The sequence below is a fragment of the Serinus canaria genome, chromosome 12 (assembly GCF_022539315.1).
Source record: "Serinus canaria isolate serCan28SL12 chromosome 12, serCan2020, whole genome shotgun sequence".
In the NCBI taxonomy this organism is placed as follows: domain Eukaryota; kingdom Metazoa; phylum Chordata; class Aves; order Passeriformes; family Fringillidae; genus Serinus; species Serinus canaria.
This window is the reverse complement of record NC_066326.1, coordinates 13828297-13843604: the sequence shown is the minus strand read 5'-3', so window position 1 is coordinate 13843604 and position 15308 is coordinate 13828297. Positions and strand designations below refer to the sequence as shown.

The following is a 15308-nucleotide window of genomic DNA, read 5'->3' as shown; positions in this document are numbered from 1 at the left end:
GATTTTTGCCTTGACCTTTAGCAGCATTGAAGAGAATGGCTCTAAGATGTTTTTTATCACAGAAAAACCCAGCAATTTTATGTTCTAAGCAAGCTGCTGTATCTGGTGATTGTGTTTTTTCCTGGGTTTTACTGCTGCTGTGCCTGCTCACAGCAGAAGGCTGTTCATGGTTTTCATTCCCTCCAAATCCCTGTTTTGTGTAAGGCAAAGCTGAGATCCAGAAGACCTTCAAGTGTGTGGTTGTAACCTTAACTTCAGCAGAACTCCTGTAAATTAAAGATTTAAGAGTTTTAAGATTTTATTTCCATTTTCTTGCTCTCTGCCTTGTATGGGTTTATTTTGCCTGATGTGAGCATAACATTATTTTTGTTTCTAGTACCGGGTTGTGGTGCCAATGATGGGGGCCATCTCGGATCTGTGTGAATCACTTTCCAAACTCTCTGGTGTTCCTGCAGAAAATGTAAGGATAAATGCAGACAGTAATTTTGATAAATGTTTGTTCTTGAAGCATTTTGGTGGCCTAGCTTTTATATGGGTGATAAGCTGAACTTAATGAGTTAGTGACAAAACTGTAACAAATTAAAATGCTGTTCTTTGCTTGTAAGATTAAAAAGATGCATGAAATAGTCTGTATTTATTCTGATAGTTCCATTGCAGTAGAGAGGTTTAAGAGAAGGGAGAGAAAAGTAAAGTGCAGCTGATATTGGTACACTGATAATTGTGATAGAGAATTGGAATAAACTGTTCCTTGAATTTAAAGGTAGTTTGTCTAAATTTATGTAAGCTTTTACTATAATCACTTTGCAAATCTCACTTGCTGTCCTAGATGGTGGTGACAGACGTGTATAATCACAGATTCCACAAAATCTTCCAAATGGATGAAGGTTTAAATCATATCATGCCAAAAGACGACATCTTTGTGTGAGTAAACTGGGAAAATGCCACATGTGAAGAATGCTGCAAAACATTTGCTTTGGTTTTAGGTTCAAAAACCCAGTTCCTGTCCCCTCACAAGACCTCAGCCTTCTTGTAGACCTTTTGCATGACTCAGCAGTAATGCAGCACTGCTCCTACCAGCAATGTTCAGCTGGTATTCCTCTAACACAGGAGGACATGGCCCTTGGGTCGTAATAAACTTTTAGTCTGGTCTGTGTTATGCAGTTAGAACTTCCTACAAGCCTCTTCAGGTCATAATTATGTCTGGATTAATTTTGCTCTTACTGAGATTTTTAGTTTTGCTCCGGCTTGTTGTTCTTATGTTTTCCAAATCAGCCAAAAGCTTTGCACCATTAGTAGGATAGTATAAAGTCTAAGCTGTTGTTCTCTGCCTTTCCAAAATCCATCATTGTTGTTAGAGCACCATGACTGGGGGTTTCTTGACTGGTGCTTAACACTGTTTGTATCTAAGCTGTTGTGAGAGCAAAGCTGAGGATTTGGTTGTGCTTGATGTTCTACATGTGTGTGGTGGGTGAGATATTTCCAGTCACATCTGAAATCTGGTGAGGTGAGGAGAGCAGAAGTTGTGATCCTCTATTGCAGCTGAAATGGGAGAATGTTGCTGCCATGGAATTGTTGGGGCTGTGTGGAGATCTGCACTGACATCCTCTGGTGCTGTGTGAACCTTTCAGGGGGTGGGATGCTGTGACATACTGGTGCTCTTCTGTCATGCTGTCTGTTGTGACCTTATTGCTGAGGTGTAATGAAGGAGTTTTGTAAAAGTTGTTGTCTTCAGCTGTGTGACCAGTTGGGATCTCTGGGAAGGATGTTTGGCTTCTATGAAATCTGTTTGTAGAGTGTTAGTTTGTAAGTCTGTTTGTCTCTGCAGCAAGTAAAACATTTTAAAAACAAGAAGCATGATATTACAGTGGTAATTGCAAAAACCCTCTGCTTTCATACCAGCATAACATGTTGTAAATCCCTCCACAGAAAACACCTATGTCTGAATCAGGTCTTCTCTGGGGTGTGGAGCAAGCATTGGCTGAACTGCAGCTCCAAGTGTATTTCCCTTTGCAATTGCCACTTCCTTTTATGTGCAGGGTAACTGTAAATGAGGTGCTGCTGTGAGTCACAGTGAGTGAACTGACCTGGGTTAAAAATAGCCTTCTAAGGAAGAGGAGAGGTAGCAGGAGGAAGTTTTGCAAATCCTGTTTTTCCATGTACACCCTCCAAGATCTTTTCAGCACTAAGAGGCAAGAGCAAGAAGCCAGGCACCAGGGCAAGAATTAGGAAAAAGCTGTTCATAGGAAGTCCTTTTAATGGGTAATGCTGCCAGGAAAAAGATATGTCAGGTAATATTCTAACTACAGCTAAAAACCACCATTCTTCTATTGAAAGAAATCTTGTTTAAAAAAATGAGCAGAGAAACACTTGTTCATAAAGAGGAAAGTTTTTAAAAGGCAAATGTATAATTACTTCTAGTACCTGCCTTGCCTGGTTATAAAAGGTCTGCTGTTGGGTGTTCTAAGATGATTCAATAAATGGTTAGAGTAGTGTGAAGGTTCTTGAATTCCACTTTGTTTCCATCTATTACTTTCTTGTCCTTCCAGCTTCAAAACCTGTTTTCCATTAGGGAATGTACTTTTACTTGTGGATGTACCTCTCTGCCTTCTGCTTCTTCCAGAAGAGATGGTTTTACAGTTTAACAGGAACTTGTCAAGTGCTGCTCAAGCTGTCATGTTTCTGCCAGAAGTTATGGGCAATGACTTGGCAGATCAGGTTTCTGCCTCCTGCAGGTGCTGTGTAATGTGTGGCTGGGGAATGTGGTATGTGGTGGTCGTTTGTCCAGTGCTGCTGCCAATAACTTCAGGAGTTTCTGGTATCTCAGCAATTCAACTTCTTAGATTACTGGCAAATGTCTCACTGTTTATTAAAAAGAGGAGTAAAAAATACTTGAAAAAAATAGGTCTTTCAAAACCTTCCACCTTTAAAGAACAAGCTTGTTTCCACTTGAAATGTTGAGAAACATTTTACTTCCCCAAAGTCAAGAAGAGTTTCTCTCTAAAAATAATTTTTTTCTTCTTAAATTGAGGAAAATTCTTTGGAGGAGTGACAGGAAAAGACTTGCTGCTTATGACTTGGAGGATGCTCTGTATGCCTGTATAGTCCATGAAATGTTCAGCTTGGAAAAGGTGCTCCTGTGCTGGTGATGGAGCTGTGGGGTGTATAACTGGTTACACAGAGTGATGCATCTCTCTCCTGTTCCTGAAAGAAAACTGTCTTTGTATCAGTTAATGAAGGGGAACAGATGCCTTTTATTAGAAAGTACAGCAGTCTAGGGTTTTACAGTCACAGTATTTTCACTCAAAATTCACAATTGAAATAAATAACCAGAAAAGACTCTAGAAAACCCCACTAACTCATCAAACATTTGTTTGCACTACATTTATACTGGATATTACCACAAAGAAACTCTTAAGAACACTTTCTAGAGTGTTGGGCTGAAAAGATAGCAATTGGGTTTTAAGAAAGGAAGAATCCTTCTGGAAGCTGCATGCCTACCATGTTTTGAAAACTTAAATTTTTCCTAAGATTTGTTTGATTCACTTAATGGCCTTGTGTGGTAAGACTAAAATATACCAGCTTTGAGTCTAGCTAAAATATAGCTTTGAGTCTAGGAAGATAGAAGTTACAGAACAGATTGGTTTTTAATAACATATTTATAAATCAAATAGGGAAGCTGCATCATTTCAGGATGTTTGGCTCAGTGCAGTAAAACCAAGTGAGAGCTATGTCAGCTATCAGATTTGAAAAACAAACTGGAAAGGGATTATCTGGTAGTCCTGGCACCTTTTGCAGGGTATGCTCTTAGGCACTAAATGTTAATGTAGGTGTGCTTCAAGTTGACATATAATGGAACCTGGGATATGTCTGAGTACCATCAGTTAATTTTTTTTTATTGGTTAGAATAAAAGATGTTTTCTAGAATCAAAGTATCTCTTGCATTTAAATGATACTCACTTCATGATCCTTGCTGTCTCATGTGCTTGAACTCTTTCCTAACTCATGTTTGATTGATCTTGTCCCTTTTATATACTCATCATGTGCTCTTATTTTCCAGTAATGTCCAGTAGCAATTCTTCCCTGTGAGAAAACTGTAATGTGTAAATCTCGTTCCTTGCTTTGAGTAGTTGCAGTTGGATGCAAAGTTTCTTTCACTGGTTAGAAAACAAAGGGAAAAAACTTTGTTTGCCCTTTGTTATCCAAAACAGTTAAATCAGTACAGCATATTCAGAAACAGATATTTCTCATGTATATTTCCCCAAAACATGTGTGCATTTCCCAAACTTACATTTTGAAATTACGCATGGCTCAGTGGGTTCTATTGATTTTTGAGGTCTTTTTCTGAAGGATTTTGTTGCCTGGTCTTTGAATTGGGGTAGGCTCACAGGTCTTTTCTTTTGTGCTTCCTGTGATTCCTTCCATACTGAGTGAATTCTGAGAGAAGCTGTGGTAAAATGAGGGCCACACCCTTCCATTTAAATATTTTTTTAAGGTGTAGCAGTTTCCTCACCTGAGAAGCACTCCTCCCTTCCACTGGCAGAAGCAAACCAAGGTTGTTTTAGTAATCATCTGTGCTTATTTGCTGGACTCTGAGAATCCAAAGAATGAGTGGGTAATGATAGGGCAGTACAAAGCCCTGGAGCTCTGAGTTCATGAGCAGCTGCCATCCAGTTGTTCCTGTGTTCTTTGCTCTCATTGTTCCCCTTTAAACATGACCTTGCTCAGATCTCCCACCTGTGATCACCTTTGTGGCTGCCTCCTGTAACAGAAATCCACTGTGTCAGTGGTTCTGAAGCTGTAGGATCTGCTTGTAAAAACTGGCGGTTCTTGCCTTCTCTACATTTCTTAGCATCATATTAAGTTGTTTCAGGATTGAAAAATTTAATTATGGATGTCAGTCTCTTAGAGTGTTTCTGCAGGCTTGCTTTGCTGAGAGCAGTAGCCAGGCCTGCCTGTGACAACAATACCCCTGTGGTTTGCCAGACCTCTTACTGTATTGTGCACTGGCCAGCTGGCAGCAGACATCTCAATTCAAAATTCAGAAACTCCTAACACTGCAGGAGATCTGTGCTCCAGCAGGGCTGTGACTTGAAAAAATTAAAGTCAGTACTTTTGTACTGGTGTCTTGCTTTTGACACCAATGTCTATTAAGTCTCAGCTTTTGATTTGGGCCTCTGTTGGTTTGTTACTGAGCAGATCATGATTTCCCTGTAGTGCTTGGGTTTGAAATGTCAGGGAGCAGGAGCTCTCACAACACATTGCAGCAGGAATAGAGCAGCTGGAATGGGCCTTGACTTTTCTGAGCATTTGCTTGACAGAGGACATGGTCTGCAGAATAGGTATTGTAGTCCAGACTGTGCTGTTGGTGAAATTTGGGAAATGTGCTGTATGTGGGTTGTATGGAATATTGAGCTGCCACCTTTTATGGGATATTTCAGTGGCAGGAAAAACTGGGGTTTTTTTCTGGTTTTCACCCTGGGATTATGAGGGAAGACACATTCAGTTTTTACAGGGCATCTTGGGCACCTTGAGATGTGTATTGTGAATTTTAATGTGCCACTAAAGTGGTTGGGAATACTGAATCTGGGGGAGTGAGGAAGAGGACAAGAATTGGACTCCATTTGGAACTTCAGCTGAATGGATTGCAGTATGGAAAATGAAGATGTGCCCTGGATGTCTAAGATACATTTTTCCTCTGAGCTGCTCAGTTTCTGGTTCATCAGTTCTTCTGGTTTATTATCTTACCTATTGAGCTCTCTGATAGTAAAACCTCAAAAAGAAGAAATACAAATACACACCGGTTGTTATTTAGGTGACTTAAAGTAACTTTGAAATGCATTCCGAAATTTACCTGGCACCTTTTACGCAAGAGGACAAAACTGTACGTTTCCTTCTCCACTGAGAGGAAAGAAGGATTTGGAAATTTTGGAAATTCTCCAAGCCTGTTCTTCCACAAGGCTTTGCACTCATCTCTTTCTCATGTTGACAGGTTTGGAACTATCAGGTAGTCCTGGAGCAAGTTGTGTTAATATCTACCGAAGAAAAGCTGAGATGCAGAAGTGGAGAGGGTTGGTAGAAGCTTTGAAACAAGATCACTGACTCACCATGCAGGGGCAGTGCAGCCAGAGAATGGTGGAAGGTGGGAGTGTCCCACTTCTCACAGCTGGAAATGGTTCTCTCCAAGCAGCATGTTGTTCTGTGGAAGGACAGGGAGGTCTGTGGCACATGATCAGAAATCTCTCCTGAAAAGGTGGTCTGCAAATCAATTTGATGACAGTAGTTCAGTGTGTGTGCTGAATGCTCTCATTGCCCAGGCTAAGCAGAGCACAGCATTCAGCACACAACCCAAACACTTGCTGTTTCTTTTCCTCAGGTCCTGGGAAGCCCAGCCCCACTAGGACCTCCGGCTCCCGCTCCAATGTAACCCCTCACATGCACCCTGCTGGTGCTGTCCCATCACCAGGGATCCTGCTGGAGCTTGGAGCCGGCCTACAAGGGCTCAGGTAAGTCCCACATGAAAACAAACTCCACAGCCCATTTCAAGGGCATTGCTCTTAGTGTTTCTTCTTAGTTCTGAGGAACTAAGAAGAAAAATGTTCTTATGGATAAACTAGATAACCCTGTTCTCTTAGCCTGGCTAATGGGGCATGTTACAGAACATGTATTGTTTATGTTGATAAAAGTTTCACAAATTGATTTGCAGGTCACCTTTAACCTATAAAAGTGTGCATCATTCAGTTTTCCATACATGCCATGTTTTCTGCCTTCTCTTACAACATGCTGTGTATTACATTTAGATAAGTTCATGGTCTTGAACAACCATCACTGGCTGAAGAGATGTCAGGTTTGTTAGTGTGACTTAAGCCTACAGCAATACTGAATTGAGTTAGTGAGGTCAGCAGACCAGCAGGTCCATCCAGTAGTTTTATACAAAACATTTGAGATGTGTAGGATTTTGTAGCAGACTGATCTGCGAAGTTTGTTCAGTTACTAAAATTGCAGTTTTCTTGTTTGAAATAAGAGTTTGCGTCCTTTCCAAAATGAACTTCTGTTTATTTAAGCCTTGTATAAACCTCCTGTGTGAATTCCTTATAGTTTTTAATCTTGTTCCTCTGCAAGACTGGCGAAATCCTTTGACCAGGTTCTACAGTGCAAACTGTCCATTGTCTTAAGAAAGTTGCATTTTCAGTCTCTGATCTCTTAGTTTACTTGTTTGTATGTTTTCTGGTATTATGAAAGAAAGTAAATAGATTAGGAGTATCTCCACTTCCTAGAAAATATCAGAATATGTGCAGCAGTTTCTCCCAGTTTTTTTTCAATCCCATGTTTATTACTATCTACTTTTGACCCTGTAGTGGTTTCTCAGCAGCATCTCTGGGTTGTTGTGCATTAGTAACCCCCTTCAGACAGATCTGTTTGGCAGCTTCTGCAAAGCATTTCTTCCTGCCTTTCTTCATTCTTTTTCAAAATAGACCTCTTGGTTGTTGCTGTAGACTGACTTGTGGTCCACGTAGTGTTTTGCACCTGGAGTTAAAATCACAGATCCCAGCACCTGTGAGGGCATGTTTCAGTAACATAAAACCTATATATCAGCCTGGTGTTTACCTCAGAGTATTTTTTGCTTTCAGTGCCCTTTCCTGTAGCTCTGGTCCTTCATAGCTTTTCATTCTTCTGTGCACTTGCTTTACCTTCACTGTGCAATGGAGCAAAAGTTACCTCATTGCTCACTGCCTCCTTTCTGAATTGAAACCACACACCTGAACCTCCATAATGCTGATAAAGACTGGTCAAGTCCTACTCTATTACTTAGCAGTTTTCAGGCACTTCTGAGTTGTCATGAATTGTAAAGGCAATTAGCCAGTATCTAGCAGTGTGGTAGTAGCTGAGCTGATGTTTCTGACTTCTAAAACCATGTTGTGTCATCTGGAGTAGCATCACCTTCATGTTCTATTATTTCAATTAGGTTGTAACATACAGAATTATGGGGTATTGCCCAGAATTCCCAGTATCAGCTCTACAGCCTGTTACTGTGTACATAAAGTACTTGGGCTTTGGTTCTTTTTTCAAGGGATAGCTGTTGCTCAGGAGATCATAAAAATGACAGATCTTGATTCTGATATGTTTGGTTTTAGTACTAGTAAATAAAAGGTGTTCTGAGGTGGAGTGGGTAGAGGGACACTTGAGTAATCAGATCTGTTGTGTTGTGGTGAGAAGTGTGTGAAATGCTCTCTGCAGAGTGTTATGGGGTGCTGCATGCTGGCTGTTTGTGATGGATGACCCCTACCTGTGGGAATAGGCTTTTATTTCTGTTCCATCTGTTTCTTCTCATGGGCAGGCTTCATTCAGGTGTTTGAGGGTGGAGTGTAAATGGAGCTTCATTAATTGCTGCTTGCAGAGCAGTGTAGGTGGTGTGAGAGGAGTCACAGGAGTGGTATGCACTGAGCTGTGTTACAGCAGTCCAGGCTAAGGGTTTGATAGGACCTGGTGTTAATCTCAGTTTATATTCTGGGCCTGATTATGGCCTTTTGTGGTTTAAACAGTGCTAAATGAAATAATTCACCTTTTTGTAGTGCTGTTGCTCAGGAAACTTTAGGAGGTGTGGACTGTATGCAGTGCTGGTGTCCAGCTGAGTAGCATTGACAGCCTAGAGAACATCAACAGCTGCTGGCGTTGGACTCTTATGCTGACTCTGAGCTCTTGTGTTCTTGGTGGGCTGGACTCCCTGGCAGGATGTTTTCCTTCATGTACTCTTCTGAACTCAGTCCAAGTCCCAAGCTGGGATCCTCTCTTGCTGTAAGTAGGATGAAGCAGAATTACAGCTCTGAAATTTGTTCTCCTCAGTGCTCTGAACACAGGATTAAAAAATGTTTCTCAGCTCTTGAGAGAAGGGGAGTGGCTTGTCTAATGGAAGAGAATTGTTAGGAGTTTGAGACATTCAGATGTATGATTGTGGTCTAGGTCATTATGTGCAGTGACATCTTTTCATGAAATCTTTCTTTCTCTTTCAGTTTTAAGATAAATCTGGGATAGGTGACTCACTAAATTAAAGAGCACTGTGACTTAGCATTCCTGAAAACGAATCTTTTGTAATGAATAGGCCTGAAGCAAACAGTGTGGTAGTGTTGGACCACGTGGTTACTTTTGCCTCTCCTCTGACAGCTGCAAATATCTCATTTGCTGTTTCACCCAGGGCACAAACTGCGTCACAGTCTCCTCACTGTTCTCCCAGGCTGTTTGTTGTCTTCCAGAATTTTTCTTGTTTGTTTACTGTCCTTGGATTTTTCTGTGAAGCAGATGTTTCCAGACTCTTGGTTTTATGAAACATTAGCTGCTCAGTGATGTGAGCTCAGGCCATAAAACTGATTGAGGGGCTGGCAGAATGCAAGACCCAAGGTATCAACAAGACTTCTTTCTCCAGGGGGAACAAACACTTGCAGAGGAATTTTAAAGTACATGTAGTATTTTTCACTGCTGGAGTTGTCAGGGTAGTGTCTTGGGAGGTGATTGGTAACAGGGGCTTGAATTAGGAATAAACACAGTAGGAAGGTGGCAGCTGAGTCATTTGCAGGTGTGTGTCCTGTGCCACTGTGAGCCATGGGGTGTGTTCAGGAAACTGCTCTGTAGCATGAGGACAGCACAGCCCTCTTGTACTGTTGGAGGGACTTGAACTGAGTTCATATTGGTCTTACCTGCTGTGCCTCTTGGCAGTGGAAATAACCCATGGAAATACCTATCTTTCAAACAGGTATGAAGTTTGCAAGCCAAGTGAGGATGGCTCAGAGTATGTTACTCTCTCCATTTACTTTCGGGAAAAGACAATGAGGCAATCCAGCAATACTTCAGGGACTGTGCTCTTTGGGCAGCCACTGTTAATATCTGTGCCCAAACACAAGCTCACTGTGGATCACCTGTACAGTGTGGTTTTGGAGCAGATCAGGTAAGTCATGGCTCTACCTTTGAATCCTATGCCAAGCTCTAGAGGTTGCAATAATTGCTTATTCAATTACACTGTAATAGGATTACTGAATCCTTGTTAACAGAGAGAATTTTCCTTGATTTGTGTGGGTTATATAAACCAGGATTTGCATTGCATTAGTGTCTGGAGCCCCAGGGACATTTCAAGGTCCTCTTTTTTTCGGTTTTGTAACAGATATTGCTGGCTGAGTGTTGCAAAAGGAGTCAGGAGCAGAACCCAGGGCATGTTCTCAGGGCTCACAGATGGGGCCACATAACTGACTTTTGCCTTTTCAATATACAGCCAGTGAAACGTGGAACAAGCAGTGAGAGAAAAGATTTAGGGAACTGTTGTTTGACTCATTCTGAGGACTCTTGTTGCTGTCATGTAAATGTGTGTACAGGAGCTGTATGCTGAGGGCTCTTGGTGCTTTACAGGTTGGGTTCTGGTTTGCTGGAGGGAATTGGGCACCAAGAGCTGATGATAGAGGGGTGTGCTGCTGTTCTGGTGCACAGCTCCAGTATGGTTGTTTAAGAAATGTATCCTTCTCTTCAGCCGCTGTGTGAAACTCCCTCTGACAGAAGAATACTCCCCATCCTGTCCAGACAGAGGAACCTGCAATGGCTCTAATGGTGTGGTTGAAGGTAAAGCCCTTTCAAAATCTGCTGGAAGCTTTTCAGCACTTTAGCTTTCTAACAGCATTTGTTTTGTGCTGTGTGTGTTTGGCTTAAGCTCTAGCAGATTGTTTTTCCACCGTGATTAAACTACACTGTTGTGGTGGACATCTGGTTGATACAGGAAGAATCTTGTAGACCATTTCCTTCTTCGGGAGATCAGATGTGCAGCAGCTGGAGAGTAAGGTGTGGATGAGCACTCATCCTGACCAGTGTTAGGGAAGTCCTTGCTTAATTGAGCTGTCCAGGTGCCTCCCTCCAGAGGCAACCCTTCCTGATATGCCCTTGGGTGATGCAAACTGGCCTATTAGGTCACAAAGATTGTGGAGAAATTTTTCTGTTGGAGGACATAGAATCAACAATCTCATTCCTAGGCCACATGCTCTCTAGGAAGCTTTTAATGCTGATAGCACATGAGTGTTTCCCTTCCCTGTTTGAAATGATTCACTAGTGTAGCCCTGAGGGTAGCAGCTGCAATTAAGTTAAATGGGGAAAAAACCTGCCCATTTCCCCCAAAGAATGGAAATAACTTTCCTGGTGACTTACATATTCCCTTCTGTGAAGACACCCAGCTGCAACCTTGCTGATTCTGTCTTGGGGATGCTTCTTAGAGTGTGCTGTCAGAAGGAGTCATTGTTAACCTGCAAACTGAGCACTCTCCTAAACTGGCATCTGCTGAAGGAGAAAATACAGCTTCAGATGGAGTGGCTAGCAAGCAGAGGTTTCTTTTTCTGTGTGCCTTTTCATTGCTTCCCACACAACTGGTGTGTGTTGGACAGGCTGATGGAAACAGCTGTCCATGGGAGGTGTCAAGCTAAACTTCCACTGAAGCCCTGTTACATTGTCCTTGTTTGAAATCTTTTTCCAGGTGACATTGAAGAGATGGAGCATCAGGATGGTGGAGAGGAAGGCAAGGAAAAGCTGACAGAAGTTGACCCCTGCCACTCTGAGGGTTGTATGCAAGTGGAGTCAGCAAGAGACTTGCAGCCTTGCAAGAAACAGCATTTCACTTTAAGCCTTGTAAATTCTTCTGGGACCTCAGAGATAAACTCCATTGTTGAAGGAAAAATCTTAAAACTGAATGGTAAATATTTCCTTGCTTTTCTTTTTTTTTTCCTTCTTTTTACACCTGTGCAATAAATATTTCCATTTTTTTTTTTTTGGTAGCTTTTTCTGCAGTTGCTATTGACTGGGATTCTGAGACACGGAGGCTGCTATATGATGAACAGGAGGCACAGGTTGTAGTATGCTCTTTTCAGAAGTCATTTATGTAAATTTGCATGGTATTTAAAAGGTGACAGTAAACAGTGTTCTGGTGGGTCATCTTTTTAACAGAATAAACTGGTTTTTTATAACAGAATAAGACAGAATAAGTTTTTATTGTCTCAATAAAAGCTCTAAACCCAAGTGAGGACATATATTTTCTCTTATGGACTATTTAGCATAAGAAAGGAGTGGCTGGAAGCTGAACATGATTCATGTCATGGGTGGAGAAGGAGGTGCAGAAATAGGCAGTGTGGGGAAAGTGAGCATGTAATTTCTTGATGTCAGGGATTACAGAGTACATGGGATTGAATAAAACACCTGTCTCTTTCACTAGGCATTTGAAAAACATGGGAGCATGCTACAACTGCAGAAGAAGAAGGCTGTTGTAGCCCTCAGAGACTGCATAGAGCTCTTCACTACTATGGAAACACTTGGTGAACATGACCCGTGGTAAGAACCTCTGTCTGCCTGCCATATTCACCATCAAATGTAACTGTTTGAGTTCACATGATTTTTCATGGGATTCTTATAATTTCCCAGGCCTGTCCTTTTGTCCTCATCTTTGAGAAGTCTGTCAGATCTGTATGAAGTCATTGACTCAATAGGCTGTGCACATGGGTTAATTTGTTTCCTGCCTATATTTAAGAAAAAAGTATCAGTGGGAATGCAGCTTCCAATAACCAGGCTATTTTTAAAAGTTAGGTTTTGTACAATGTGCAGTCAGCATACTTGCCGTAGGACTATAAAATGAAAGCAAGTTGGAGTTTGGAATTCTCTGAGGCAGAGTGTTCACCTGCATATTGCACAGGCAGTGTGCCTTCTGTCAGGCAGGGACTGTGCTTGTGCTAGTGAGGCATCTTTAATGGAAGGCCAGAAGCTTTTCTTTTGATGCAGTCATTAATTTCCTTGCTTGTTACTCCTTCCTTAGGTACTGCCCTAACTGTAAGAAACATCAGCAGGCCACAAAGAAGTTTGACTTGTGGTCTTTGCCCAGAATTTTGGTGGTACATTTAAAACGCTTCTCGTACAGCAGATACTGGAGGGATAAACTTGACACGGTTGTGGAATTCCCCATCAGGTAGGAGTCTTCTCTCAAGTCAGGAAGAGCTTGGTCAAGAAAGATGTACTTCTAATGTTTCTGTTGGGTGGGCTTGTTGTAAAGGCTGGATTTGAATGGCTGGAAAGCATGAGTTGAGAGGGTTAGTGTTTTGGGGGGGGAGGTTTTTGTTAATGCTATTCAGCTTTATACATCTCAAAGAGCATTAATTACTAGCAGGTACTGTTTCTTCTTAAATTCAGTTAAGCCTGTGTGATTCAACCAAGAGAACTTCTGTAGCAATTTTAGCAAAATTTTTTGGCAGTGCTGTACTTGCAGTATTGAGTATTGCACAATTACAAGATGAAAGCCTGCCTTATCCCTCTGCTTCTGCTTGCTAGCATCCTGCTGTGGGATGAAGCATATCCCTTACTCTTCCTGTACAGGGATACTCCAAGCTGTTTTTTATTCAGCACCTCCCTCTAAACCTGGCAGTGCTTGGTGTGTTTGTCAGGACCTGCCTTGTGTGAGAGGGGTAGCAAGTCTGGTCTCCACACTAACAACACCTGGCCCCTGAGCAGCAGAGCAGCACTGGTGCCATGCATAAGTTCCTAAAAAGTGATAGTTACTGGTGTACTGATAGTTTTGTGTTTCCTTCCAGGGGTTTGAACATGTCCGAGTTTGTCTGTGACCCAAGGGCAGGCTCATACGTGTATGACCTCATTGCAGTATCCAATCACTATGGAGCCATGGGAGTGGGCCACTGTGAGTAACTGCTGCTGTGTCCTTGGTGTGCAAGGAAACGTGGGCAGAGGGGACATGGGACATGGGAGGGCTTTGCGCTGGGATACCTCAGTAGCTCTCACCTAAGGTGTCTGGTCCAAAACTGACCTGTGTTCTGTGTGCAGGCTAGTATTGGATTGGGATCCTGTTAGGTATGGAGGCCAGATAGGTAGTAGCACTTTGGCCTGAGGTCTGACTGATGCCTGTGGGACCCTGATTAGTTTTCATTAGTGTGTGTGATGGTGTTCCCCAATTTATGAGTGGAGTCAAATTTTTTCAGCACTGAACCTGAAATTGTGACACTGGCTGACAGTAGAATGTCTCCACCTTTGAATTGATAAGAACTGACATAGGAAGATGTCATTTCTTCAGGAGAAAAACCCACTTGTATACAAGTTTGGTACGTGATGAGTCTGTGTTTTCTGTCACTGGTTTTGCTGCAGCACAGATGAAAAGTGTCTGTAGGTGAGTTACCTGTATCAGGTGTCCATGCAGATCCATGCTCTAGGTGACACTTGTAAAACCACCCAGAAGCAATCTACCATGACAGGATGATGAACTTCTGTAGCTGAAGGGGCACGTGTTCTGAGGTTGGAAATCACAGTCACAGAAGTCTTGGCTGGAAGAGATTTTGAGGGACTTCTAACTTCATTCTTGAGTGAGGATTCTTGCAAGAACCAGATCAGATCCATTAGCAGCAGAGAACTTTCCTTTCAAGTGAAAATGCAGAGTCTTAAACTCTGTGTGTTTGGGAAAGCTCTGACTCGAGGGCAGTGAACAAAGCCCATTACTGTTATTCCCTAAGTTTCTTTTCCCTGTATCTCAGCTGTCAGGACTAAGCCTGGTGTGTGGAACCTGGTCCTAGACTAGCTGGGCCAGCTGGCACGTTGTAGATGTTCATGTTGGTTAACTAGGCTTGGGGCAGGCAATGCCAAAGCTGGCTCCTGGCCTCCCCTGCACACATGGTTGGAGTCCCAGTGTCCCAGGTGGGCATTCCCTGCTGGCCCTCCCCAGCCTGCTGAGCTGCAGTTCCTCCCTGACAGACACTGCCTATGCCAAGAACAAGGTGAATGGCAAGTGGTACTACTTTGACGACAGCAGCGTCTCAGTGGCTTCAGAAGACCAAATAGTGGTGAGTATTTGGCTTGAGGCTGTTGCTGAGAGTGTGGTTCCCTGCTTTGGGTGTGACATTGCAGCCAAGCTGGGTGGATGGTTTCAGATGGGTTTTCTTTCTGTTCGGTAGACAAAAGCTGCGTATGTGCTGTTCTATGAGCGCCGAAACAGCGAGGAACATTCTGCCCCCTCTGCTCCCCAGGAAGAGTGTGATGGCATGGACACCAACTAAGCACCACCTCCAGCACTCAGCCACCGTGGTAGTGGTTGCTCTTGTAAAGCAATGCCTGAGGCGCCTGAAAATTTTTCTTCCTTCTGTAGGGGTCAAGCAGAAAATCAAGCACTGAGAGATTCAGTGCTGGGGGTTGCAGAATAGCACTGAAGAGCCAGGAATAGGTGCTGACACTTGGGTATTTAGAGGCCAAAAATAATATATATTGGAGCTTCAATAAAGTTCTTTTTAAAATCTGACTGAGCTGTG

General features: G+C 42.5%; 1 protein-coding gene across 3 annotated transcripts in view; it reads left to right on the top strand.

Annotated features, from left to right (window-relative positions):
* USP4 (ubiquitin specific peptidase 4) overlaps positions 1–15298 on the top strand; it is a 32037-nt gene extending 16739 nt beyond the window's left edge. For 2 of the 3 annotated variants that reach the window (XM_050979294.1, XM_050979293.1), the window contains 11 exons: positions 377–460; positions 827–921; positions 9746–9937; positions 10511–10599; positions 11498–11713; positions 11797–11867; positions 12230–12345; positions 12824–12973; positions 13593–13696; positions 14758–14846; positions 14958–15298. In XM_050979294.1, the coding sequence (XP_050835251.1) occupies positions 377–460; positions 827–921; positions 9746–9937; positions 10511–10599; positions 11498–11713; positions 11797–11867; positions 12230–12345; positions 12824–12973; positions 13593–13696; positions 14758–14846; positions 14958–15059 (1308 nt within the window). In that variant the 3' untranslated portion in view covers positions 15060–15298. Of the gene's footprint in view, positions 1–376; positions 461–826; positions 922–9745; positions 9938–10510; positions 10600–11497; positions 11714–11796; positions 11868–12229; positions 12346–12823; positions 12974–13592; positions 13697–13994; positions 14847–14957 lie in introns of those variants that run through there. The other variant, XM_050979295.1, reaches the window with a different exon arrangement.
* Positions 15299–15308: the final 10 nt, after the last annotated feature.